This window comes from Theobroma cacao, chromosome 4 (genome assembly GCF_000208745.1).
Source record: "Theobroma cacao cultivar B97-61/B2 chromosome 4, Criollo_cocoa_genome_V2, whole genome shotgun sequence".
Taxonomy (NCBI): domain Eukaryota; kingdom Viridiplantae; phylum Streptophyta; class Magnoliopsida; order Malvales; family Malvaceae; genus Theobroma; species Theobroma cacao.
Window position 1 is genome coordinate 550,169 of NC_030853.1, and position 24,079 is coordinate 574,247.

At 35.8% G+C, this 24,079-nt stretch overlaps 5 protein-coding genes and 1 pseudogene across 5 annotated transcripts; 5 read left to right on the forward strand and 1 right to left on the reverse strand.

Moving 5' to 3' along the window:
• Positions 282-2,646, forward strand: LOC108660475 (2-methylene-furan-3-one reductase-like). The gene is made up of 4 exons (XM_018119939.1): positions 282-695; positions 1,140-1,463; positions 1,740-1,899; positions 2,021-2,646. Exons 1-4 carry the CDS (start codon positions 483-485, stop codon positions 2,284-2,286), a joined length of 963 nt encoding a protein of 320 aa, XP_017975428.1. The 5' UTR covers positions 282-482; the 3' UTR covers positions 2,287-2,646.
• Positions 3,162-4,958, forward strand: LOC18600753 (2-methylene-furan-3-one reductase). The gene is made up of 4 exons (XM_007031396.2): positions 3,162-3,882; positions 4,000-4,323; positions 4,419-4,578; positions 4,684-4,958. The coding sequence occupies exons 1-4, from the start codon at positions 3,661-3,663 to the stop codon at positions 4,956-4,958; spliced, it is 981 nt and encodes a 326-aa protein (XP_007031458.2). The 5' UTR covers positions 3,162-3,660.
• Positions 7,766-10,071, forward strand: LOC18600752 (2-methylene-furan-3-one reductase). Its single transcript, XM_018118648.1, has 4 exons — positions 7,766-8,173; positions 8,618-8,941; positions 9,218-9,377; positions 9,499-10,071. Exons 1-4 carry the CDS (start codon positions 7,961-7,963, stop codon positions 9,762-9,764), a joined length of 963 nt encoding a protein of 320 aa, XP_017974137.1. The 5' UTR covers positions 7,766-7,960; the 3' UTR covers positions 9,765-10,071.
• On the forward strand, positions 10,956-12,448 carry LOC108661670 (annotated as a pseudogene).
• Positions 13,113-14,462, forward strand: LOC18600754 (2-methylene-furan-3-one reductase). Its single transcript, XM_018119342.1, has 4 exons — positions 13,113-13,334; positions 13,465-13,788; positions 13,886-14,039; positions 14,191-14,462. The coding sequence occupies exons 1-4, from the start codon at positions 13,113-13,115 to the stop codon at positions 14,460-14,462; spliced, it is 972 nt and encodes a 323-aa protein (XP_017974831.1).
• Positions 20,627-22,555, reverse strand: LOC18600756 (RNA exonuclease 4). Its single transcript, XM_018119344.1, has 7 exons — positions 22,469-22,555; positions 22,148-22,299; positions 21,920-22,050; positions 21,591-21,811; positions 21,275-21,484; positions 21,018-21,098; positions 20,627-20,932 (listed from the first exon to the last, which is right to left on the reverse strand). The coding sequence occupies exons 1-7, from the start codon at positions 22,489-22,491 to the stop codon at positions 20,695-20,697; spliced, it is 1,056 nt and encodes a 351-aa protein (XP_017974833.1). The 5' UTR covers positions 22,492-22,555; the 3' UTR covers positions 20,627-20,694.

Consider the following 24,079-nt stretch of genomic DNA (forward strand, 5'->3'; position numbering starts at 1 on the left):
TTACATATGGAAGTAGTGAACATCTACTCATTTCCTTACCACATATTCAACTTTTGTCTTTTCATTTCCAGCCAACTACCTTTTGCCAGGACTGCAATTAAATCCTTATCTGGGGGCCTACGAAATGAACATGGCCATAAATTAGTACCTATGCATTTCTTAACTTTTCTGATTTGATCTTTGCCTTTTTGGGCAGACCAGAAACCCTTTGCTTTCAAACCTTACACCAATATAGGTGGTGGACATTCTACCTACACGGAAAAATATCTCAACTACGGAAGCCTCAATTTTGGCATTGTTTCACCAACCTCAACTCTTGGCCTTACTTGATTAACTGTTGTAATGAATTATGTGCAGTGGATGAGTAAAAATTACTACTATAAGTTAACAAAGGTTAGCAGATAGGATGATCAGTGATTGAGATTCTTACCTGTATCTCCTAGCTAGCTAGTTGATCAAAGGAAAGCTTGTTTACATTTCTCATGGCTTCAAGCGCAACTCTTCCATCTCAAATGAAGGCCTGGACTTATGCTGAATATGGAAAATCATCTGATGTCCTGAAATTAGGCTCAGATGTTGCTGTACCCCAACTGAATGATGACCAGGTTCTGGTCAAAGTTGTAGCAGCAGGGATTAATCCTGTTGATTTCAAGAGAATGCTTGGATTAATCAAAGCCACAGATTCTCCTTTACCTGTAAGTCTCTTTCTCTTCCAATACTCGTTATTTTCTTTGCTAAAACTTTTCCTTCTGTGTGGTGTCAAGCTAGAGGAAGAAGACTGTGGTTAACTATAATTATGGTCTGATTAAATATCTGCTAATTACTGTTCAGAAACATGCAAAGAACATATAGATTATGAGAGCTTCGGGATTTTTAGTCTAGTAGAAACAGTCCTTCTAACAGGAATCAATGAAAGAATAAAAAAAGCAGCTGATTCCCTGAGGTCAGGTAGGATAAAGTGATCTCTTTAAAAAAACAAGGAAAAACACAGAACGAGCTATAAAATATGAAGCAAATCTTGTTGTCTTGTTATTGTCATATGACAAGTCGTTTTCTATGTTATTAATACTTCAGCCTAGCACAAAAATTCCTATGTAATTTCTTTTAAAATTTCTTCTTATGTTATTCTATTTTGTCAGATTGTTCCAGGCTATGATGTTGCTGGTGTGGTGGTTAAAGTGGGAAGCCAAGTAAAGAAATTTAAGGAAGGGGATGAAGTATATGGGGACATTAATGAGAAGGCCTTGGATCACCCAAAACAATTTGGAACTATAGCTGAATACACTGCTGTTGAAGAGAGGCTGTTGGCTTTCAAACCGAAAAATCTGAGTTTTATTGAAGCTGCAGGGCTGCCCTTAGCCATTGAGACCGCCCATGAAGGCCTTGAACGGTCTCAGTTTTCTGCTGGCAAATCTATCCTTGTCTTGGGTGGTGCAGGTGGGGTTGGCACCATGATTATTCAGGTAAATTATATCTGCTAACTTCCCTTTCTCGGCTCTTGCTAATTCTCCAAGAAAAATCGTTTTCTGCAAGATTGGCTGAATCCAATTATTGGCATCCTTATCACAAGTTCTACATACTATTTGGAGTGAGTTCTGAGGACTTGAATGGTTGTTTCATCCTTAATTAGTTTCTCTTTTTTACTGATAATTTTTTCTTACTAATAAGTTTTGGATTTTGAATTAGAACTTGAATTCTTCCCTGTCTCTATCGATTAATGTCATTTGCACCTGGATCAGCTAGCTAAGCAAGTCTATGGAGCATCCAAAGTAGCAGCTACCTCAAGTACAGGGAAACTGGATTTGCTGAAGAGCTTGGGTGCTGATTTGCCTATTGATTACACCAGGGAAAACTATGAAGATCTGCCAGAGAAATTCGATGTAGTCTATGATGCAGTTGGTTAGATTCTAAAACCATTGTTGAATTTCTTTAATTTCTAAGAAGTTAGATAGCAAGTACTTAGCATCAGTTTTATTTTTGTTAACTGACAAATCAACATGTGTATGGTTTGTGTAAACAGGAGAATCTGAAAGGGCAGTGAAGGCAGTGAAGGAAGGAGGGCATGTTGTGACAATAGTTGGGACAAGTCCGGTGGTTCCACCAGCTGTTATGTTCGTTCTCACTTCCAATGGGGCTGTTTTGGAGAAACTGAATCCTTTCTTGGAGAGTGGGAAGGTTAAGCCAATGATTGATCCCAAAGGCGTATTTCCTTTTTCTCAAACCAGGGAAGCCTTTGCCCATCTTGAAACTGGCAGAGTTACTGGAAAAGTAGTCATATATCTATAATACCAAGAGAAAAGGAAAATCATCAATGTACTTTATCTATCTTTCTTTCTGGTTGAGCATCCACCTGTGTTGTTATATGTAATGATGGTATTAATAAGAGTTTGTTAAGAGAGGAATAACGTTGGATTAATAAAACTTAAAAAAGATATTACTAGTTTTTAATGCTTATCCTTAAAAATAAAAGAAGTAGCAGCTTATCGAATTTACCTTGTCAGGGCCCAATTGTGGTCATTAGCTTGTCACAGGGAAGATCTTCTGGAGAGATAGCGAAAGAGAATGCAATGCCTTTGGAAGAAAGATTTTTAGAGTTTGGTATCCTGTCAATGGCTTATCACAAGGAAGAGATCAGTCCTTGTATCACATGCCAAATCAATTGAATTTAGAAGCAAACCTTAAGCTTTTTTATTATTTGCTCAGTTCAAACCTTAAACTTAATCCACTTGGATTGTAATTTCCAATACCAATGTGTTGTTCTTTGTAATCTAATTGTTACAGTCATGACTTTTACTATATCTCAAAAGCAGAGAGAAGCTTGGAGAGAACTAGTGAAGCTGATTTGCAAAACAGGGTATCCATTCACAGTACATGATAATCACACAGTGATCATATATATGACAAGATATTAGAGTGTATAACACCTGTGACAACCGCTTAACAAGTGTTCAAATAAGATGAAAACAACACAGCATTATACTATCCTAACATCAGAGATATTGACAACAAGAAAGCATACTAAGCACTAATTATATTGTCAAAATGCTTGCACGTGTCCATGCTGGTGTTATTCTCTAACACTAATGACCCAAAACCCAAATCCTGGCTGCTATTTCTTTAATAAGCAAAATTTACAATGTTGTCAGCTTGTTCTCACTATAATGTTAATTAAAAATTTACCTGTAAGAGACATTAAAGATTAAAATAATTTCATTAAGGATTAGGTAGGTGGTGCTACTTCAATGATTTTATACCTTTTGCTGCGAGGCTGGGACGAAAGTTCAAATGATGGTCTCCAAATTCGATCCAGTTTCGATGGCAACCTAGGAATGGTCATATGATGAAAGGTGTCTGCACAATGAACCTGGACAGAGAATCAATGCTTATAAATTGTTTGAATGAAAACGGAAACTATAAGATTCTAAGGTTTTGGCATCAGCCATTGCATTAGCCATAATAAACAAATTAAGGACATTAAACTATAGAATTTAACAATCTTATATGTTCTCATTAGGTGTCCAAATCCATTCTCTGCAGCCAAAGTGATTGAGGCTCATTCGTAATGCTATAAATACTTGCAGTCTTATCATTTATCAAACAACAAAGAAGAAAGTAAGTATTGATACAGCAAAGAAAGAACAAAACGTTGCTTTTGAAAAAATGGAGAATGATGCCGGTGCTGCTTCTGTTCCCTCTACAATGAAGGCTTGGGTTTATGCTCAACATGGAAAACCTGCTGATGTTCTGAAACTCAAGTCAGATGTTGCTGTACCCCAAGTGAAGGAAGACCAGGTTCTAGTCAAGGTTGTTGCGGCAGGGCTTAATCCACCTGATAACAAGAGGATGATTGGGATATTTATACATGCTGAATGTCCTTTTCCAGTAAGTACCATTCTCTTCCTGTCGGTTTTTTTCTTTTTTTCTTTTTTGTGGTTTCACTTTTCTGTTTTGCAGTAATAAAGGATTTGTTCTTTCTTCTTTTGTTTCTCTGCCTTTCAGACGATTCCAGGCTATGATGTTGCTGGCGTGGTGGTGAAAGTAGGAAGCCAAGTAAAGAATTTAAAGGTAGGAGATGAAGTATATGGGAATGTTCATGAGAAAGCCTTGGATCATCCGAAACAATATGGCACTTTAGCTGAGTATACTGCTGTTGAAGAGAGGTTGTTAGCTCTCAAACCAAAAAATGTGAGCTTTCCTGAAGCTGCTGCACTGCCTGTTGGCACTGGGACTGCCTACGAAGGCCTTCAACGATGCCAGTTTTCTGCAGGTCAATCTATTCTTGTCTTAGGAGGTGCTGGTGGGGTTGGCAGCATGGTCGTTCAGGTAAATTTGTTCAAATTAATCTCGATGAAATTTTGGATTATGAACTGTTGGAACATAATCCCTTTTCATCTTTGTACTTTCCTCTACTTGATCAGCTAGCCAAGCATGTTTTTGGGGCATCCAGAGTAGCAGCTACAGCAAGCACTGGAAAACTGGAGTTGCTCAAGAGCTTGGGAGCTGATTTAGCAATCGATTACACCAAAGAGAACTTCGAAGATCTACCAGAGAAATTCGATGTAGTATACCATTGCGTTGGTAAGATTATGAATCTGTTGTTGATCCTTAACAAATTTGATCTTTCCTTAGACAAAAGACTAATTATAAACACCAATTAATCATGGTAAAAAAAAAAAAAAACAGGGCAATGCGAAAGGGCAGTGAAGGCAATGAAAGGAGGAGGGCGAGTGGTGACAGTTAGCGGTGCTGTGACAGTGCCAGCATTTAAATTCATAGTCACTTCTAATGGAGCTGATTTGGAGAAACTGAATCCTTATTTGGATAGTGGGAAGGTAAAGGCAGTGATTGATCCCAAAGGCATTTATCCTTTCTCTCAAACCCTGGAAGGACTTGCCCATGTTGACACTGGCAGAGTTGCAGGAAAAGTGGTCGTATATCCGATCCAAGAAGAGAATTGATGGTGTCAATACATAAAAGTATTTGAAATTCTTATAATATATTTAAATTTTGAAATATAAAACAGTTAATTAATAGAGTTGTTGTTATTTATGACAAATCCCATCGTTTAGAATTTTTGTAAATATGAGATTTTTTTGAGAATTTTCGCAAGAGTAATGGATTAATTTTATTAAGTGATCTTACGAGAATTTCATTTTATTTACTATTAAATATAATTATTTTATTTTAAATTTCTTTTAATAATATATATTAATTATATTCTGCAAACGTATAAAACGAGCTTAGTGAATATCTAACTCTAATTATAAACTTTGCCATCAGCCATCACATTAGCCATAAATAAACAAAGATCATTGCCCAATGGATCTACATAGAAAAAATAAATGCATATTTTAACTTTTTCTATTGTGAGCTTAAAAATCACCATTTCCACTGTTGTCTTCTACTAGCCAGCACCCATAATGATTAGACTTTCCACCTTTCTTATAAATTGTTGCATAAAAAAAGTCGTCTATAAATATTATTAAGTATTTAGTTTATTGTAATTTAAGTAATCGTGCATGGTTTGCACAAATCATCATTTTCATTAATTTTAGATATTAATTCTAATTTAGTCATATAATGCATTTTTTATATACCATTAAAAAGGCTTGGGGGTTTTGAAACACATAATTTCTCGTAGAGGATTTTAATAGTCTCTCCATAACAACGAGAATGAAGAGATCGTTGTATATATGAAAGAGAATTCATAACGTAAGCTTCTTCAATAAAAAAGAGAGTGGAAAATTCATTTGAAAATGTAAGCCTACAATATACCACTATATGAAATAACCTTTCCATTAATGTGACTTTCAAATAGTCATAACTTTTTATATGAAAAAAATATAACTTTTTATTTACAATTTTTCATATGAAGATACAATCTTTTATTTTAAAAATACACCAATACTTTGTTGTTATAAGTTATGATATTGTCCTAAGAGCTTGTTAAAAGGGGGTGTGACATTGGATTAATAAAAGTTAAAAAAAGATATTGCTAGTTTTTAATGTTTAACCTTAAAATGGAGTAATTAAGATATTTCATATCTTCCAAAAACAAGAATAAAATCAAGATTCATTATGATGTTTGTTTACTTTATCATATAATATATACCAATTTTTTTGAGGGGATTACCTTCTTAAGCTGATCAGAAACTTGCAATTTACCATAAAATGCAAATCAAAATCCGAACAAAGATTTATTACCATATATGGTCTTCTCATTTAAACTCTGTCCATAGCTCACATGTATATAATATAGAATAGTCCTGCCCAAGCAAAATTCTCATTGAAGTTCAACTTCTTCTAACCAACCAAAAGTACATTCAATTCATCATGAAGGGTTTGATTTCCTTTCTCCTTTTGATCCTTCTCTTCTGCAGTTTTGGTGAATCTCCTTCTCTCACTTTGTTTTCTTGATTATTTTGTACTATACAAGAATCTTTACTCTTTTTTTCTTTTTATCAAGAATTTCTTCTTTATTTCTGGAGGGTTTAATTCAATTATGCATGTTATATATACATTCAGAAAGTGATAAATCAATCAGGGCAGAGGCTAAAACTTGCAGAGTATTTTTGGAAAGCATGACAGAGTGCATTACTACGGAGTGCACTGAAAGATGTCAAGCTAAGTTTGGAACCGAGGCTGTTGGGAAATGTGGAAAGATTTCTGCTTGTAATTGTGATATTCCTTGTTAATTTTCTTTTCATGTCCTTGAAGGAAGGAAGGAAGAAAGAAATAAAAGGAGCTAGGAAATCCTTTTATTCTTTTCTTTCTTGGGTATGTGACAGCCTATTAAGTTAATTTAATTAAAAAACTAAAAAGGTTTAGGGGAACAACTATATATAATAATTACATTTAAAAGGGGTCAAATCAAAAAATGAATGAACCTAAAAATGAAAGGGCTAGCAACTTATGAAATTTATCATGTAAGGGCCAAACTGTGGTCCTATATCCAATCCCATGAGAAGAATTATCAATGTAATTTACAGTGAGAGTTTTTTAATAACATTCTGTGCAAGATCTTCTGGAGATACAGCAAAAGAGAATGCAATGCATCGAAGAAAGATTTTTGGAGTTTGTTACCCTGTCAATGGCTTATCACAGGGAAGAGATCAGTCTTTGTATCACATGCCAAATCAATTGAATTTAGAAGCAAACCTCAATTTTTTTTTTGGCTCAGTTCAAACCTTAAACTTAATCAACTTGGATTGTAATTACCAATTCCAATGTGTTATTCTTTGTAATCTAATGACCCAAAATCCAAATCTTGGCTGCTATTTCTTCAATAGGCAAAGTTTACCATGTGGTCAGCTTGTTCAGACCATAATGTTCGTTAAAAATTTGCCTGTAAGAGACAATTAAAGATTAAAATAAGTTCATTTTGGATTAGGTATGTGGTACCACTTAAATATTTTCTAACTCAATTAAAAAAAATTTTACTATTTCTAGCGCATCGTCCGGCCAGCAGGCTACTTACATTACATATGGAAGTAGTGAACATCTACTCATTTCCTTACCACATATTCAACTTTTGTCTTTTCATTTCCAGCCAACTACCTTTTGCCAGGACTGCAATTAAATCCTTATCTGGGGGCCTACGAAATGAACATGGCCATAAATTAGTACCTATGCATTTCTTAACTTTTCTGATTTGATCTTTGCCTTTTTGGGCAGACCAGAAACCCTTTGCTTTCAAACCTTACACCAATATAGGTGGTGGACATTCTACCTACACGGAAAAATATCTCAACTACGGAAGCCTCAATTTTGGCATTGTTTCACCAACCTCAACTCTTGGCCTTACTTGATTAACTGTTGTAATGAATTATGTGCAGTGGATGAGTAAAAATTACTACTATAAGTTAACAAAGGTTAGCAGATAGGATGATCAGTGATTGAGATTCTTACCTGTATCTCCTAGCTAGCTAGTTGATCAAAGGAAAGCTTGTTTACATTTCTCATGGCTTCAAGCGCAACTCTTCCATCTCAAATGAAGGCCTGGACTTATGCTGAATATGGAAAATCATCTGATGTCCTGAAATTAGGCTCAGATGTTGCTGTACCCCAACTGAATGATGACCAGGTTCTGGTCAAAGTTGTAGCAGCAGGGATTAATCCTGTTGATTTCAAGAGAATGCTTGGATTAATCAAAGCCACAGATTCTCCTTTACCTGTAAGTCTCTTTCTCTTCCAATACTCGTTATTTTCTTTGCTAAAACTTTTCCTTCTGTGTGGTGTCAAGCTAGAGGAAGAAGACTGTGGTTAACTATAATTATGGTCTGATTAAATATCTGCTAATTACTGTTCAGAAACATGCAAAGAACATATAGATTATGAGAGCTTCGGGATTTTTAGTCTAGTAGAAACAGTCCTTCTAACAGGAATCAATGAAAGAATAAAAAAAGCAGCTGATTCCCTGAGGTCAGGTAGGATAAAGTGATCTCTTTAAAAAAACAAGGAAAAACACAGAACGAGCTATAAAATATGAAGCAAATCTTGTTGTCTTGTTATTGTCATATGACAAGTCGTTTTCTATGTTATTAATACTTCAGCCTAGCACAAAAATTCCTATGTAATTTCTTTTAAAATTTCTTCTTATGTTATTCTATTTTGTCAGATTGTTCCAGGCTATGATGTTGCTGGTGTGGTGGTTAAAGTGGGAAGCCAAGTAAAGAAATTTAAGGAAGGGGATGAAGTATATGGGGACATTAATGAGAAGGCCTTGGATCACCCAAAACAATTTGGAACTATAGCTGAATACACTGCTGTTGAAGAGAGGCTGTTGGCTTTCAAACCGAAAAATCTGAGTTTTATTGAAGCTGCAGGGCTGCCCTTAGCCATTGAGACCGCCCATGAAGGCCTTGAACGGTCTCAGTTTTCTGCTGGCAAATCTATCCTTGTCTTGGGTGGTGCAGGTGGGGTTGGCACCATGATTATTCAGGTAAATTATATCTGCTAACTTCCCTTTCTCGGCTCTTGCTAATTCTCCAAGAAAAATCGTTTTCTGCAAGATTGGCTGAATCCAATTATTGGCATCCTTATCACAAGTTCTACATACTATTTGGAGTGAGTTCTGAGGACTTGAATGGTTGTTTCATCCTTAATTAGTTTCTCTTTTTTACTGATAATTTTTTCTTACTAATAAGTTTTGGATTTTGAATTAGAACTTGAATTCTTCCCTGTCTCTATCGATTAATGTCATTTGCACCTGGATCAGCTAGCTAAGCAAGTCTATGGAGCATCCAAAGTAGCAGCTACCTCAAGTACAGGGAAACTGGATTTGCTGAAGAGCTTGGGTGCTGATTTGCCTATTGATTACACCAGGGAAAACTATGAAGATCTGCCAGAGAAATTCGATGTAGTCTATGATGCAGTTGGTTAGATTCTAAAACCATTGTTGAATTTCTTTAATTTCTAAGAAGTTAGATAGCAAGTACTTAGCATCAGTTTTATTTTTGTTAACTGACAAATCAACATGTGTATGGTTTGTGTAAACAGGAGAATGTGAAAGGGCAGTGAAGGCAGTGAAGGAAGGAGGGCATGTTGTGACAATAGTTGGGACAAGTCCGGTGGTTCCACCAGCTGTTATGTTCGTTCTCACTTCCAATGGGGCTGTTTTGGAGAAACTGAATCCTTTCTTGGAGAGTGGGAAGGTTAAGCCAATGATTGATCCCAAAGGCGTATTTCCTTTTTCTCAAACCAGGGAAGCCTTTGCCCATCTTGAAACTGGCAGAGTTACTGGAAAAGTAGTCATATATCTATAATACCAAGAGAAAAGGAAAATCATCAATGTACTTTATCTATCTTTCTTTCTGGTTGAGCATCCACCTGTGTTGTTATATGTAATGATGGTATTAATAAGAGTTTGTTAAGAGAGGAATAACGTTGGATTAATAAAACTTAAAAAAGATATTACTAGTTTTTAATGCTTATCCTTAAAAATAAAAGAAGTAGCAGCTTATCGAATTTACCTTGTCAGGGCCCAATTGTGGTCATTAGCTTGTCACAGGGAAGATCTTCTGGAGAGATAGCGAAAGAGAATGCAATGCCTTTGGAAGAAAGATTTTTAGAGTTTGGTATCCTGTCAATGGCTTATCACAAGGAAGAGATCAGTCCTTGTATCACATGCCAAATCAATTGAATTTAGAAGCAAACCTTAAGCTTTTTTATTATTTGCTCAGTTCAAACCTTAAACTTAATCCACTTGGATTGTAATTTCCAATACCAATGTGTTGTTCTTTGTAATCTAATTGTTACAGTCATGACTTTTACTATATCTCAAAAGCAGAGAGAAGCTTGGAGAGAACTAGTGAAGCTGATTTGCAAAACAGGGTATCCATTCACAGTACATGATAATCACACAGTGATCATATATATGACAAGATATTAGAGTGTATAACACCTGTGACAACCGCTTAACAAGTGTTCAAATAAGATGAAAACAACACAGCATTATACTATCCTAACATCAGAGATATTGACAACAAGAAAGCATACTAAGCACTAATTATATTGTCAAAATGCTTGCACGTGTCCATGCTGGTGTTATTCTCTAACACTAATGACCCAAAACCCAAATCCTGGCTGCTATTTCTTTAATAAGCAAAATTTACAATGTTGTCAGCTTGTTCTCACTATAATGTTAATTAAAAATTTACCTGTAAGAGACATTAAAGATTAAAATAATTTCATTAAGGATTAGGTAGGTGGTGCTACTTCAATGATTTTATACTTTTTGCTACGAGGCTGGGACGAAAGGTCAAATGATGGTCTCCAAATTCGATCCAGTTTCGATGGCAACCTAGGAATGGTCATATGATGAAAGGTGTCTGCACAATGAACCTGGACAGAGAATCAATGCTTATAAATTGTTTGAATGAAAACGGAAACTATAAGATTCTAAGGTTTTGGCATCAGCCATTGCATTAGCCATAATAAACAAATTAAGGACATTAAACTATAGAATTTAACAATCTTATATGTTCTCATTAGGTGTCCAAATCCATCCTCTGCAGCCAAAGTGATTGAGGCTCATTCGTAATGCTATAAATACTTGCAGTCTTATCATTTATCAAACAACAAAGAAGAAAGTAAGTATTGATACAGCAAAGAAAGAACAAAACGTTGCTTTTGAAAAAATGGAGAATGATGCCGGTGCTGCTTCTGTTCCCTCTACAATGAAGGCTTGGGTTTATGCTCAACATGGAAAACCTGCTGATGTTCTGAAACTCAAGTCAGATGTTGCTGTACCCCAAGTGAAGGAAGACCAGGTTCTAGTCAAGGTTGCTGCGGCAGGGCTTAATCCACCTGATAACAAGAGGATGATTGGGATATTTATACATGCTGAATGTCCTTTTCCAGTAAGTACCATTCTCTTCCTGTCGGTTTTTTTCTTTTTTTCTTTTTTGTGGTTTCACTTTTCTGTTTTGCAGTAATAAAGGATTTGTTCTTTCTTCTTTTGTTTCTCTGCCTTTCAGACGATTCCAGGCTATGATGTTGCTGGCGTGGTGGTGAAAGTAGGAAGCCAAGTAAAGAATTTAAAGGTAGGAGATGAAGTATATGGGAATGTTCATGAGAAAGCCTTGGATCATCCGAAACAATATGGCACTTTAGCTGAGTATACTGCTGTTGAAGAGAGGTTGTTAGCTCTCAAACCAAAAAATGTGAGCTTTCCTGAAGCTGCTGCACTGCCTGTTGGCACTGGGACTGCCTACGAAGGCCTTCAACGATGCCAGTTTTCTGCAGGTCAATCTATTCTTGTCTTAGGAGGTGCTGGTGGGGTTGGCAGCATGGTCGTTCAGGTAAATTTGTTCAAATTAATATCGATGAAATTTTGGCTTATGAACTGTTGGAACATAATCCCTTTTCATCTTTGTACTTTCCTCTACTTGATCAGCTGGCCAAGCATGTTTTTGGGGCATCCAGAGTAGCAGCTACAGCAAGCACTGGAAAACTGGAGTTGCTCAAGAGCTTGGGAGCTGATTTAGCAATCGATTACACCGAAGAGAACTTCGAAGATCTACCAGAGAAATTCGATGTAGTATACGATTGCGTTGGTAAGATTATGAAGCTGTTGTTGATCCTTAACAAATTTGATCTTTCCTTAGACGAAATACTAATTATAAACACCAATCAATCATGGGAAAAAAAAAAAACACAGGGCAATGCGAAAGGGCAGTGAAGGCAATGAAAGGAGGAGGGCGAGTGGTGACAGTTAGTGGTGCTGTGACAGTGCCAGCATTTAAATTCATAGTCACTTCTAATGGAGATGATTTGGAGAAACTGAATCCGTATTTGGAAAGTGGGAAGGTAAAGGCAGTGATTGATCCCAAAGGCATTTATCCTTTCTCTCAAACCCTGGAAGGACTTGCCCATGTTGACACTGGCAGAGTTGCAGGAAAATGGTCACATATCCAATCCAAGAAGAGAATTGATTATGTCAATTTATCCTTTGCTTTCTTCTACATTTCTTGTTGCTCTTTATACAATTCTAACAAATGTAAGTGATACCGGCGCAATTGGATTTATGTAAAAGTGTTTGAAATTATTTGAATCTTATAATATATTTAAAATTTGAGATACAAAACAGTTAATTAATGGAGTTGGTATTGTTTATGACAGATCTAATTGCTTGGAATTTTTGTAAATATGATTTTTTTAATATCCTGTTGACATGATGCTTCTCAGCAATCCTCTTAGGGATAATAGATCAATCTTAATGGAGTTGGTATTCTGCAGGCCTATAAGATGAACTTAGTGAATATCAAATTATAAACTTTGCCATCGGCCATCACATTAGCCATAAATAAACAAAGATCATTGCCCAATGGATCCACATAGAAAAAGTAAATGCACATTTAACTTTTTTTATTGTGAGCCTAAACATCAACATTACTTCTGTTGTCTTCTATTAGCCAGCAGCCATAATGATCAAGACTCTTTAACTGATCACCCCTTTCATCTTTCCTATAAATTGTTGCATCAAATCTTGTCCAAGTACTAAGAACAAAAAAAAGCCAGTGTTAAACTTGCTATTTCTGTTGGTAGAACAAATAAAGCTTTCTTTCTCTTTGTTTCTAATTTTTGGTGAAAGCTTTCTTTCCCTTATTCTCATGGAGACTACTTCTAGTGCTTCCAATATTCCATCTAAAATGAAGGCTTGGGTTTATGCTCATCATGGAAAACCTGTTGATGTTCTGAAACTGGACTTGGATGTTGCTGTTCCCCAACTGACAGAAGACCAGGTTCTAATCAAGGTTGTAGCTGCAGGGCTCAATCCAGTTGATTTCAAGAGGATGCTTGGGATGTTCATAGGAGCTGATTCTCCCCTACCTGTAAAATTCCTTTTTCTTCTCATCTTAGTCTGCCTTGACTAAATTCTATAGAAATCTCAACATTGCACAAGCTCAAATGTTGCCTTAACTTTTTCTTGACTTGTTCTTGTTGTGTAAAACTTTCTGTCAGACTGTACCAGGCTACGATGTTGCTGGTGTGGTGCTGAAAGTGGGCAGCCAAGTAAAAAATTTAAAGGAAGGAGATGAAGTGTATGGGAACATTAATGAGAAAGGCTTGGATCACCCAAAAAGATATGGCACTTTAGCTGAATATACTGCTGTTGAAGAGAAGCTGTTGGCTCTCAAACCAAAAAATCTGAGTTTTGTGGAAGCTGCTGCAATTCCCCTAGCTATTGGGACTGCCTATGAAGGCCTTGAAAAAACTGGCTTCTCTGCTGGCAAATCTATCCTTGTTTTAGGAGGTGCTGGTGGGATTGGCACCATGGTAATTCAGGTACATCAATACCTATGTTAATTGCTTCTTACTTACCAATGCCTTGTACATTAATATCTATGGAGTTGGCACCATGGTTTTTTCCCTCCTGGATCAGCTGGCAAAGCATGTCTTTGGAGCATCCAAAGTGGCAGCTACCTCAGCAAAACTGGAATTATTAAAAAGCTTGGGAGCTGATTTGGCAATTGATTATACCAAAGACAACTTTGAAGATCTACCAGAGAAATTTGATGATGTATATGATGCAGTTGGTAATCTCAACTATTTGGAAAATAATTATACTTTGTTTTATTGTTTTTCTCCAGTCTTGGGTATAGTTGAATAATGGACATACTCTTCCAATGTAGTTAATTGCATGCTACTAGTTTGTAGTTATTTTCACAAACACTTAATACGAAACAGGGCAATCTGAAAGGGCAGTGAAGGCGGTCAAAGAAGGTGGGCAGGTGGTGACAATAGAACCCATGAAGGCTCTGACTGCTCCAGCTTTCAGGTTCATACTGACTTCCAGTGGGGCAATGTTGGAGAGATTGAACCCTTTCCTGGAAAATGGGAAGGTGAAGCCCGTCATTGATCCGAGAGGCACGTTTCCTTTTTCTCAAACCCCAGAAGCTTTTTCCTATCTTGAAACCGGCAGAGTTACTGGCAAAATCGTCCTTCACCCAATTCCATGAATAGAATGAATACGGAATATGTATAATATTATCGAAGTTAAACTTATTATAGAAATTTCTTGAAACGTATGAATTAACCCTTTTTCCTATATATTAAATCAAATCATAATATTCAAGTAGTCATCCGAATAATATAAATTCTAACTAGAATTCCTTTGTAATTATTGAATTCCTTTATATTATATGCATACCAGTCCAAAATCTTTACAAAAACTCAATATAGAAAAACAAATTCCTCCCATAGTTGACTCTAAACGTATACAATATGACCCTACCTAGAGAACAGAACAATCAACATTTACCTCAAACAAAAATGTAACATTTGCTGTGTTTATGAGAGTCTTTCAGGTATACACTGAGTGCAAAGCAGTTAATATGTATGCAGCAAAGGGAAAACCCAAAAAAAAAAACTATGCTGTAACAAAAGTTATTTGACAAAAAGAAGCTGCAACAATGTGAGTTGTGCAACTAATAATTATTAGCATTCTGATATATATTACAAACTTGCTAAACAAGCTGTGAACAGTGATAACACAATTGATTACTAGCTAAAACATCACTTAGTCAGTTACTAGGGGCATAAGCATCATAATTTTGACAGTGAAGTAGTTGCTATCACAGCACAAAACATCTTGGTAGAAACCATTGGTTGATAGCAAGCACTATGCAGGTCTTCAATACAAGTCTTAATTCAACACTCCTTCTTAGGACTTGCTTTGCAGACCCTTAACTTCAATCTAAGGTCTTCAAACCTCTGCTTTGGCAATGATTTAGTGAAAATATCAGCAACTTGATTTTTGGAGCTACAGTAGTTACATTTAACTTCACCATTACTTTCTGCGTCATGTATAGCATGGAACTTGACTTTAATGTGTTTTGTTCTGCCATGGTTAATAGGATTTTAAGCAATAGAAATGGCACTCTTTTTATCCAAAATAACTCAGTGGCTCCTTTTTGTTCAATCTTCAGATCTTGAATCAATTTTCTGAGCCATATTGCTTGATTTATGATAGCTGTAGCAACAATATATTCTATTTCAGCTATTGATTGAGCCACAACATCTTGCTTCCTGGAATTCCAGCTGAAAGCAGGATTCCTAAGGGGAAAACATAACCTGAAGTGCTTTTACAATCGGTAGAGTCCCCTGCATAATCACTACCACTAAAGCCATGTAGCTGGACTTCAAAAATTCTTTTGTAACTCAAACCAAAGTCTAAGATGCCTTTCAAATATCTTAAAATTCTTTTAACAGCCATGAAATGTTGAAATTGAAGGAGTTTGCATGAATCTTGAAAGGTAACTTATTGAGAACATAATGTTTGGTCGAGTGCCACATGCATATAATAGACTCCCTATTAAACTCCTATATGATGAAGGCTCAGTAAACTCAGGAAGATCACCAACATCAGCTTTGTCATTCACAACCACAAGACAATCAACAGATTTGCAACTCAACATATTAAACCTCTTGAGAATCTCAAAAATGTAATTTTTCTGAGAAAAAAAAAAAGATACCTTTTAATTGCTCCAAAAGTACTTTTAAATAGCCTCCAAAATACTTACTTCGAATCAAATCCGGAAAAAATTCTTAAAGAGATATCGTGCTGATGCCACGGCCTCCACTTTCTGGCGTCGCGGCTCCCAACTCCCGGATGCCTTGGCATCGCAGCCTTACGTCTCTAGCGTCACAACGCCCTACTTGTTACCCCATGTATGGCTGCCTCATCTTCTTGGTGCTGTCGCACCCATAATTCCGTGGCCGCAACGCCCAACTTGTTGATTTTTTACTTAGCTTCATTTTTATTCACCGTTTTGAAGCCTTTGGATCATGCACCTTCAAGAACAAACAAAAACAAGTTACTAACATAAAAAATATTACTTAAACAACATAAAATCTAACTAAATCAAACTACTTAAAACAATTAAAATTAAACTTAAAAGAAACAAGTAAAAAGTGACCATTTCAAATCTAAACTAAAGGATTTAGTCAATTTCAATGCTCAAAATGTGACAAAATAACTCTATAAAGTAGAGTTATCATTCACTTATATCTTGGAGTAGCCGTGTAGGGAACTAATTAGGAAATTATACCCTTCTACTAATAAAATAGGAGGATGAGTGCCCTTTGATTTACTTGCAAGAAAAGAAAAGTCAAGCATGTATATGAGTAAAAAAAACACTTAGTTGCTAATAACTCTTTTATATAAAATTATCTTATGCATATTTGGAACATAAAATTGAGCTAAGTCCTCTAATTTGAAGTCATCCATAGGTAATTTTATGCTTAGTAGTAGTAATTTAATTTATATCATGGCATTCATCATTTATGCAATTTCAATGAATTTCTTGTTAAAATCCCTCATTTCAGCCTTTAACTAATTGATTTTCTGATATTGAAGGATGTGCAAAAAAACTTAGAACTTAAATGGCAAAAGGTGGTGTAAGTAGCTTAATAAAGGCCTCCGAACATGCTATAATGTTTTGAGCATAACTCAAGTTACAAAACTCCAATCGACACAATTCTTAGACCTAAGGAAAGCTAGGAGGAAGAAATACAACTTTGATGTTTAGCACTTCACCCAATTCGGAGGGGATCGTGATAAAAAATGCAAAGGAAGTTGACTGACTGCATCATAATGTAATCAGTGTTGACAGAAGCTTGGGCACCTAGACGCCTAGCTCTTAGTGCCTAGCCGCCGATTGCACTGTCCAGCATGTTAAAACAAGTCACAAAATAGAATCTTGGGTGCCTAAGCGCTGACACGTAATTTTGCACATTTTTGGACATTCAATTTTACATCAAATGGCCATCAAAAAAGATATAAATACAATTATTTTTTAGAGCTGACGGAGAGCATCTTAAGGAGCAACAGAGGCAAAAAGGAGCTTTCCACAAGGAGAAAAGAAGAGAAAGAATCTTGAAGAAAAACTTGCAAAGCTGCACCAAAAGAGTTTTCTCTCACTAACATTATTTTTCTCTCTCTAAAACTCCTTGTATAAATACTTAGTTTTGTTGAAATTTTATTATGGGCTGTTGAAATGTTAAGCTGAACTTTCTGTTCTAGGATTATGGTGGATATTAATGTACAGTTTGGATGCTTGATTAACTATTACTTGTTTTTATGAAATATTTAGTGTTTATTCAATCTGCACTTATTTCTCATTTTATTGACTAATCACCAATAGGATGTGTATGGGTTTTTAGATAATGCTTGACAAAATTAATTTAAAAAGACCATGGTTTAGGTAATATATGATCATTACAATTATGAATTAATTTGTTAATAAGGTAGACATACACCTATTAACCATATATAGTTAATTTATAGGATTTATACTTAAGGAACTTAGCTTAATTAATTAGCTATAGACATATAGAGAATTAAATTAAGTTAGGCTATTGTACGATATCTCGACGGAGGTAATTAGTTAATCTTAAGTCCAAATGAAGTATTAATTAAAGCCATAATTCTAGGTACTTCCCCATTGTTTTCCAACTCAATTTACTTGCAATTTTTTTAGCTTAGTTCACTAGTTTAGCCTTGTTACTTTAATTTTCATTTTCAATTAATTTCCAAACTAGATTTACTTAGATAAAATTAAATTGCCCAATTTTAGTAATTAGCAAGAATTTAGATACAACTCCCTGTTGAGACGATAACTCGTTTACTACTATATTGCTTATTGACCATGTGCACTTGCATGATGCTTTGCTAATTTGATAAAGTTTTAAAGTAAATTGTCTTGATAAATTGCACCCGAGCATTTGACTAATTAATTAGTGTATGATCTTCTGTTTAAAGAGTAAGATTCGAATCACCTTCACCAATTATTAAAAAATAAATTGTCTTGATAAATTAGCCTGAAGCAACAGTTGCCGCTGCTTTATACTTGGATTTAAGCCATATGTGCATCTTCATATATAGTTTTGTGAGATGGAAGAGGAATCTACAACTAGTAGCTAAAGTGCATTTTAAGGCGGTAAGTCTTCTAGTCTTCATCTTTTTTGGAGATAATGATATAATTTAATGGCATAATATATAAATAAGTCCCCAAATTATTTTAAAAAATTTAAATAAATTTTTATATTTTTATTGCATTCAATTAAGTTTTTATATTTTTATTTTGAGCCAAATAAGTCCTTATACTTTTATTTTGAGTCAAATAAGTCATTATGACAAATGATTAACTTAATCAAAACGTCATTTGTTATTCTATACCACATGACACTGATGTAAAATACTAAAATATCATAATTGATAATGATATGACAAGTTGACATATCATAATTGATTATGACATGGCATACTAATTTTGTATGATAACATGATAATGTGATATTTTTCACTCTCGACATCAATACCAAATCAATGCTATGTGGATATAAAATAATAAGTGTTATTTTTACAAATAACAATTAGTCAATCATTAGTCAACAGGCTTGTTTGACTCAAAATAAAAGTATATGGACTTAATTAAATGAAATAAAAGAATAAGGAACTTATTTGAAAATTCTTGCACAATTTAGGGACCTATTTGAGTATTATGTCCAATTTAATTATATATCATCTTCACCATGAACATTCTTGTAGCTTTTTGATGATCAACCAGTACTGGTTGTAACTATTTTAGGGAAGAACAGGCCTAGAACTCTTGATATCCATAGAGTTCAACCGATCACTGGTTGATCAGTGCCTATATGAGTGTTTCGCCTATTTGATGATCAGAATTCCTACTTTAGAGTCGCTATCTTGATCGTAAGCATCTTGGATTCCTTGTTACTTTACTTCTTTCCCTCCTTGTTTTTCTCTGCTTAGCGTTTGGTTGGGGTTTATTCTTTCTTGTTGATCTGTAATTACTAGTTTTCCGTGCCACTTGTTCAAGATTAAATGTAAAAATGTATATTCAGCCTGAAAGAGAGAAAGAGATTCAGACTTAATTTTGGAATCATCTTAGTCAGATGAATAATCTCCAAGAAGCAAGAACAAGTTAACCTTTAGTTAGGGTTAGATTTTAAAGTAACTGAAAGCTCGAAAGGCCTAGTGCAGTCTGCCAAATTTACAAACATCTTTTGGTTCTTCGTTAGTCTCTCTTGATGGATCTGTTTTGGTGTGTGATCCCCGACTATACATGATCCCTCCTACCAGGGACATGGAGTACTCTTTTCAACATGTTATTTGCATCTGTATTTCATGGAGTACGTACATCAAGATTCAAAAGCGAAGGAGAACTGATCAATTTCAAATTCCTGAACATCTGATTCTAGTAGAAGCTAATGAGGTCTAAGATCTTGCGTGTGGTCCTTAAATGGGAATCGATTTTAACCATGAGGCCTAGATAGTGCCACATGCATGGTAAATATCAAGCTCCACTGAAACATGACAAGTTTCCAGGTCTTTGAACTTGGAAAACTTTAATCACCAGCAAGGCCATGATGACAGGCAGCAGAATTTGCAGGCAATCACAGGCAAATTTAGAGAACAGTAATCTTGTATGTTATGATGATTCATATTTCATAGTAAGTCTCTTTATATGTGCGTAAGTTTGTGTTTGTGGAAGGTTTTACAGTGTAATAAGCACTACTTTTAGCAATATAATCTGGGAAAGAAGTACTTAAAAAAGTTAGATCAAATGACTTTGATAAGAGTTTTTCCTTTTTCAATTTTTCAAATTTGCACAGCTTGTTCTTGAATTTGTTAATGGATTATTATGGCTTTTCCAGGTTTTACTCAATGAATAACGATTGACGATGTCCAAAGAAGTTATAATATAGATTAACAGGGTCAGAGACGATAATAACAGCAGAAGATGTGGCAAGGAGGTGATATTATCCGGACAGAAGGAGACATTAATCATCATCTCAAAAACAAAGAGCGCTACAAGGTAAGGGGTTTACATAATTTAGCTAGCTTTGGCAATCACAAATACTAAGGAAATAATGCCTTTTATTTAGACGTTTACTTTATTATATTATACACTGGTGCACACATACTCCAAGAATTTGTTTTACTAGTACAAATTTAACAACTAGTACTCTAAGGAAATAACAAATACTTCCTTCTTATTGCTATTACAAGTCCTGGGATGATAAGCTAGAAAGTTTATCATACTCCTTTTGGATATATATATGTATGTATGTATGTATGTATGCTAGCATCCTTAAACTTTAATCAGAATGGAACACCTGTTTGACCACAGGAGAACTACACATATATATGCTGGTGTTCAATGCTCATTCAGAGTCCAAACACCAACAGTAGTAGTCAGACCTTGAGGTAGCCAGCATTTCTTCTGGGGACATCCTCTCGAGCTCACTTTGCCTCCATGATGCAAAGTTGTTTCGGTTTTGAGGGTCAGAAGCCAGTGGATAGTTTTCTCTCCTATGAGCTTGATTCCTCATCCTCATGTAAAGCCTCATTGTGGCAACGCAGTCCTCATAAGGGTCTTGAATGCCGGTTTGGATGTCATACCTGAATGTAGAAGTTGCATCATTGAATAATTATCGACAGATATGATCATGAGGAAATTAAATAGATATTGTGTATAGACGCTTACCCCAGGTATGCTTGGGTTAAGTACTTGAGTGAGTTGCTAAGTTTGCTTGTTTTCATTAACGGAGGATATTTTGCAGTATCCCTGTAGGCACATAAACTTATACCATATTAATTGTATTTTCCACATGAATTTCATCATTGAGCTGTGTCTCTAGAAGTAGAATATATAGGGAAAAGATGAATGTGCAATGTAGACTATAAAATAATTGCAGCAGCACCTGTTCCTTTTGAATGTATGCTAGCATCCTTAAACTTTACCTTATCATGATTGCTGGGTATTCTACTTGGAGACGGTCAAGGTCATGATCAAGACCATGACCCACGAGAATCCTGGCTTTTCCACCTTTAGGTGATCGAATTTTCCACATTGGTTCTCCATTGAAAAGGAAGTCTTGAATCCTTCTTTGCACTTGTCTCAATGGCGTTGCATCTCTCAAATATTCTGGTCGAATGCCTGTGGTTTCATACCTGAAAGTAGTTGAAGAAAACCTAATTGGTTTGTTTGATTCCATTTGTTGGAATTCTCAGAATTCGCATATTGGCATAGTCATATTCTCATTTTAATTAATCGTACCTGTAGTTTGTAACTGGAATTGGTGGTTTGACATAAGTATGGTAGATCATATTCTCATTTTCATCAATGATGCAAACCCTTGCACAAAGATCTAATGAGCCGTCACTGCCAGCACCAACCATTTTGCAAGCTAGTGCAACTACTTGCGGGCCTCTTGAAAAACCATTGTCGATTGTCAAGCTATCACGAAGACCTAAGTTAGCCAGACGAGCCGCTATTCCCTACAAGGAGATATCATGTATAAATTTCAGTGTAAACTTAATTTGCGAATAGGGGGAAGGAATTATAGTTGAAATATGTAGTTTTAATTTCAAGCTAAGGGTTCATACATAATTTACGCCCGAGAGCTGGCATCTGTCTTGATGGATCCTAAGAGCATATGGGCTATCCAGAATGGCTAAGCAGAATTTGCATCCTCGGATGTTGAACAAATTCTTGCACTCTTGTTTCGGCAATGGACCTATTTGGAACAAAATAGTACTCAAGAGTCAAGAGTCCGTTCTCAGAAAACCTTTGGATTAACAAGACCTATGGATGTGCTAATATTTATTACTTACCTATAAGATGTTCCCTTAGCGATTCAAACGACCTGCAGTGTTTCTTACACACTCCGCAAGTAGGTTCATGAACTGAATGATATGTAGTTCTCATGTGGTCGACCAGGTGCTCCATTCTGATGAACTGTCTGAAGCATGCCGCGCATTTGTTCCTGCAGCTCGAATAATTTGATCAATTTAGCATTAAAATCATTTGTGCTATAGTATTTATCTACAAAGTGCTTTCTGTTTGTTGCTTATATACATATGTTCGTGTGATTTTATGTGTGCATGCCTGTTTGTGTTTGCATGTTTGTGTGAGCAGGTAAGAAGAGAGAATACCGCATGCTTTCTGAAGACTCCATCTTGTTATGATGAGCGTCGAAAATTTAGCGTGTGTTACTTTAGAAGGACCTGAGGAAAGAAGAGGGAATAGGGGAGGGTATTTATATCAGTTAAGGAAGAAATTTGTGTCCCACTTGAGCCTAAGGATGATTCCTTGAGGAAAATTACTTGAATTTTGAAGCTCTATCTCTGCACCAGAACATTCGTAGTAATCCAGATGCTTGGAGCCCCACTGATCAACTAGAATATTTCACTCTTTGTCTCCTCCATCCCTCCCTTGCTTTTTATATGTGTGCATGTGTATGTGAGAGTTTACACATGAACGTGCGCAAGCCCGTGCGCATGGTTAGCTTTACTTAATGCGCTAAACAACATGTTAACTATTCTTTTTGTAGTATAAATTGATCAGAGGCCTACACTTTTAGTCATCAGTTTGATACTGAATTTCCTTCTTTATAGAGGTTTTTTGTGGTGCATTTAACACAAGACTGGTGCAAGTGATGAACACGAGCTACTTTGGTCGTATTTCTTTAAGAAGTCGTGTGACTTAAGGCACTATTCACTAATGCAAACAATGTCCATGGCTTACTTTTTCCATGAAGATTTGGTCAAAGATTGCGTTGTTTCCATCGTTTGCTTTTCTATCACAAACGTAGGAAGTTCACAAACTCCCGAATTTGAATGCGGATGGAGAAAAGGCAAAACCCAAGTTGGCTGACAAGACAAAAGGATAAAATTGGCCAGCATAAAATGGGGGGTAAGTTCGTGATCAAGTTTAATCTCCTTTTACTTTCGGCGAAGGCAGGGATAAGGTCTTTTTCAAGCTGGAAAATGCCATAGCTTATCTCTTTTGTCTTGCACTGTGAAGGAAAAAAGGGCAAGACCAAGTTGGCTGACATGACAAAAACTGTCCAGCAAAAGCAAATGCCAATGGGTAATGGGCTTTAGAGACTCATGGTAAAACCCTCATAGTTATTCAAGTTTAAGCCCCTTTACTTTCGGCGAAGGCAGATAAGGTTGTTTGCATCAGCTTAAGCACAATTACTTACTTCTCCTTCAAAGAAAGAAAGAGGTTTGACTTTAAGAAAAACAAAACATGGGGAATTTCAGCAAAGAGTCACTTTTGACTCTAAAGGGACCCTGGTGGAGATTCCCTCCATGTTGCTTTTGAAGAATATACCCAACAGAAAAGTTGTAAGTGAAAGAGCACTTTTTTTTCCCTTAATGATTCTGGTCCATACAAGCCCATTTCCATCATTCCCATAAACGTCTCTATATTCACAAGTCAAACAGAACCCACCCCAGGGATTGCCCTCCCTTTGACGAAGATAACTGGCTTTTTCTCAATCACAGCTTCCCCATTGACACTTTTACATAGTTTAGCATTTGATAAAATTTTTCCAAATCAACTAAGATGTGTATGTTCCTACTCCTGTTGAAAATTATATATGGGAATTGCCATAAATTCAATTTCTTTATCCTCTGATAACTCTTACTTACATAGATTATTGGAGCAGCTTGTGCATTAAATTTCTGTGTGTATATGATGGTTTTTAATCACTTACATGCATGTTGGAATGCCCTTAGGCATGCTATAAAAAGGGGCAG

Excerpts from the sequence above, each read along its gene's own strand:
- LOC108660475 (XM_018119939.1), top strand. The coding sequence starts at position 483 with ATGGCTTCAAGCGCAACTCTTCCATCTCAAATGAAGGCCTGGACTTAT. Across the intron at positions 696-1,139 it reads CCACAGATTCTCCTTTACCT|ATTGTTCCAGGCTATGATGT; the intron begins GTAAGTCTCTTT and ends CTATTTTGTCAG. Across the intron at positions 1,464-1,739 it reads TTGGCACCATGATTATTCAG|CTAGCTAAGCAAGTCTATGG; the intron begins GTAAATTATATC and ends CACCTGGATCAG.
- LOC18600753 (XM_007031396.2), top strand. The coding sequence starts at position 3,661 with ATGGAGAATGATGCCGGTGCTGCTTCTGTTCCCTCTACAATGAAGGCT. Across the intron at positions 4,324-4,418 it reads TTGGCAGCATGGTCGTTCAG|CTAGCCAAGCATGTTTTTGG; the intron begins GTAAATTTGTTC and ends CTACTTGATCAG. Across the intron at positions 4,579-4,683 it reads TGTAGTATACCATTGCGTTG|GGCAATGCGAAAGGGCAGTG; the intron begins GTAAGATTATGA and ends AAAAAAAAACAG.
- LOC18600752 (XM_018118648.1), top strand. The coding sequence starts at position 7,961 with ATGGCTTCAAGCGCAACTCTTCCATCTCAAATGAAGGCCTGGACTTAT. Across the intron at positions 8,942-9,217 it reads TTGGCACCATGATTATTCAG|CTAGCTAAGCAAGTCTATGG; the intron begins GTAAATTATATC and ends CACCTGGATCAG. Across the intron at positions 9,378-9,498 it reads TGTAGTCTATGATGCAGTTG|GAGAATGTGAAAGGGCAGTG; the intron begins GTTAGATTCTAA and ends TTGTGTAAACAG.
- LOC18600754 (XM_018119342.1), top strand. The coding sequence starts at position 13,113 with ATGGAGACTACTTCTAGTGCTTCCAATATTCCATCTAAAATGAAGGCT. Across the intron at positions 13,789-13,885 it reads TTGGCACCATGGTAATTCAG|CTGGCAAAGCATGTCTTTGG; the intron begins GTACATCAATAC and ends CTCCTGGATCAG. Across the intron at positions 14,040-14,190 it reads TGATGTATATGATGCAGTTG|GGCAATCTGAAAGGGCAGTG; the intron begins GTAATCTCAACT and ends AATACGAAACAG.
- LOC18600756 (XM_018119344.1), bottom strand. The coding sequence starts at position 22,491 with ATGGAGTCTTCAGAAAGCATGCG. Across the intron at positions 22,051-22,147 it reads GCTAAGGGAACATCTTATAG|GTCCATTGCCGAAACAAGAG; the intron begins GTAAGTAATAAA and ends TGTTCCAAATAG. Across the intron at positions 20,933-21,017 it reads TTAACCCAAGCATACCTGGG|GTATGACATCCAAACCGGCA; the intron begins GTAAGCGTCTAT and ends TTCTACATTCAG.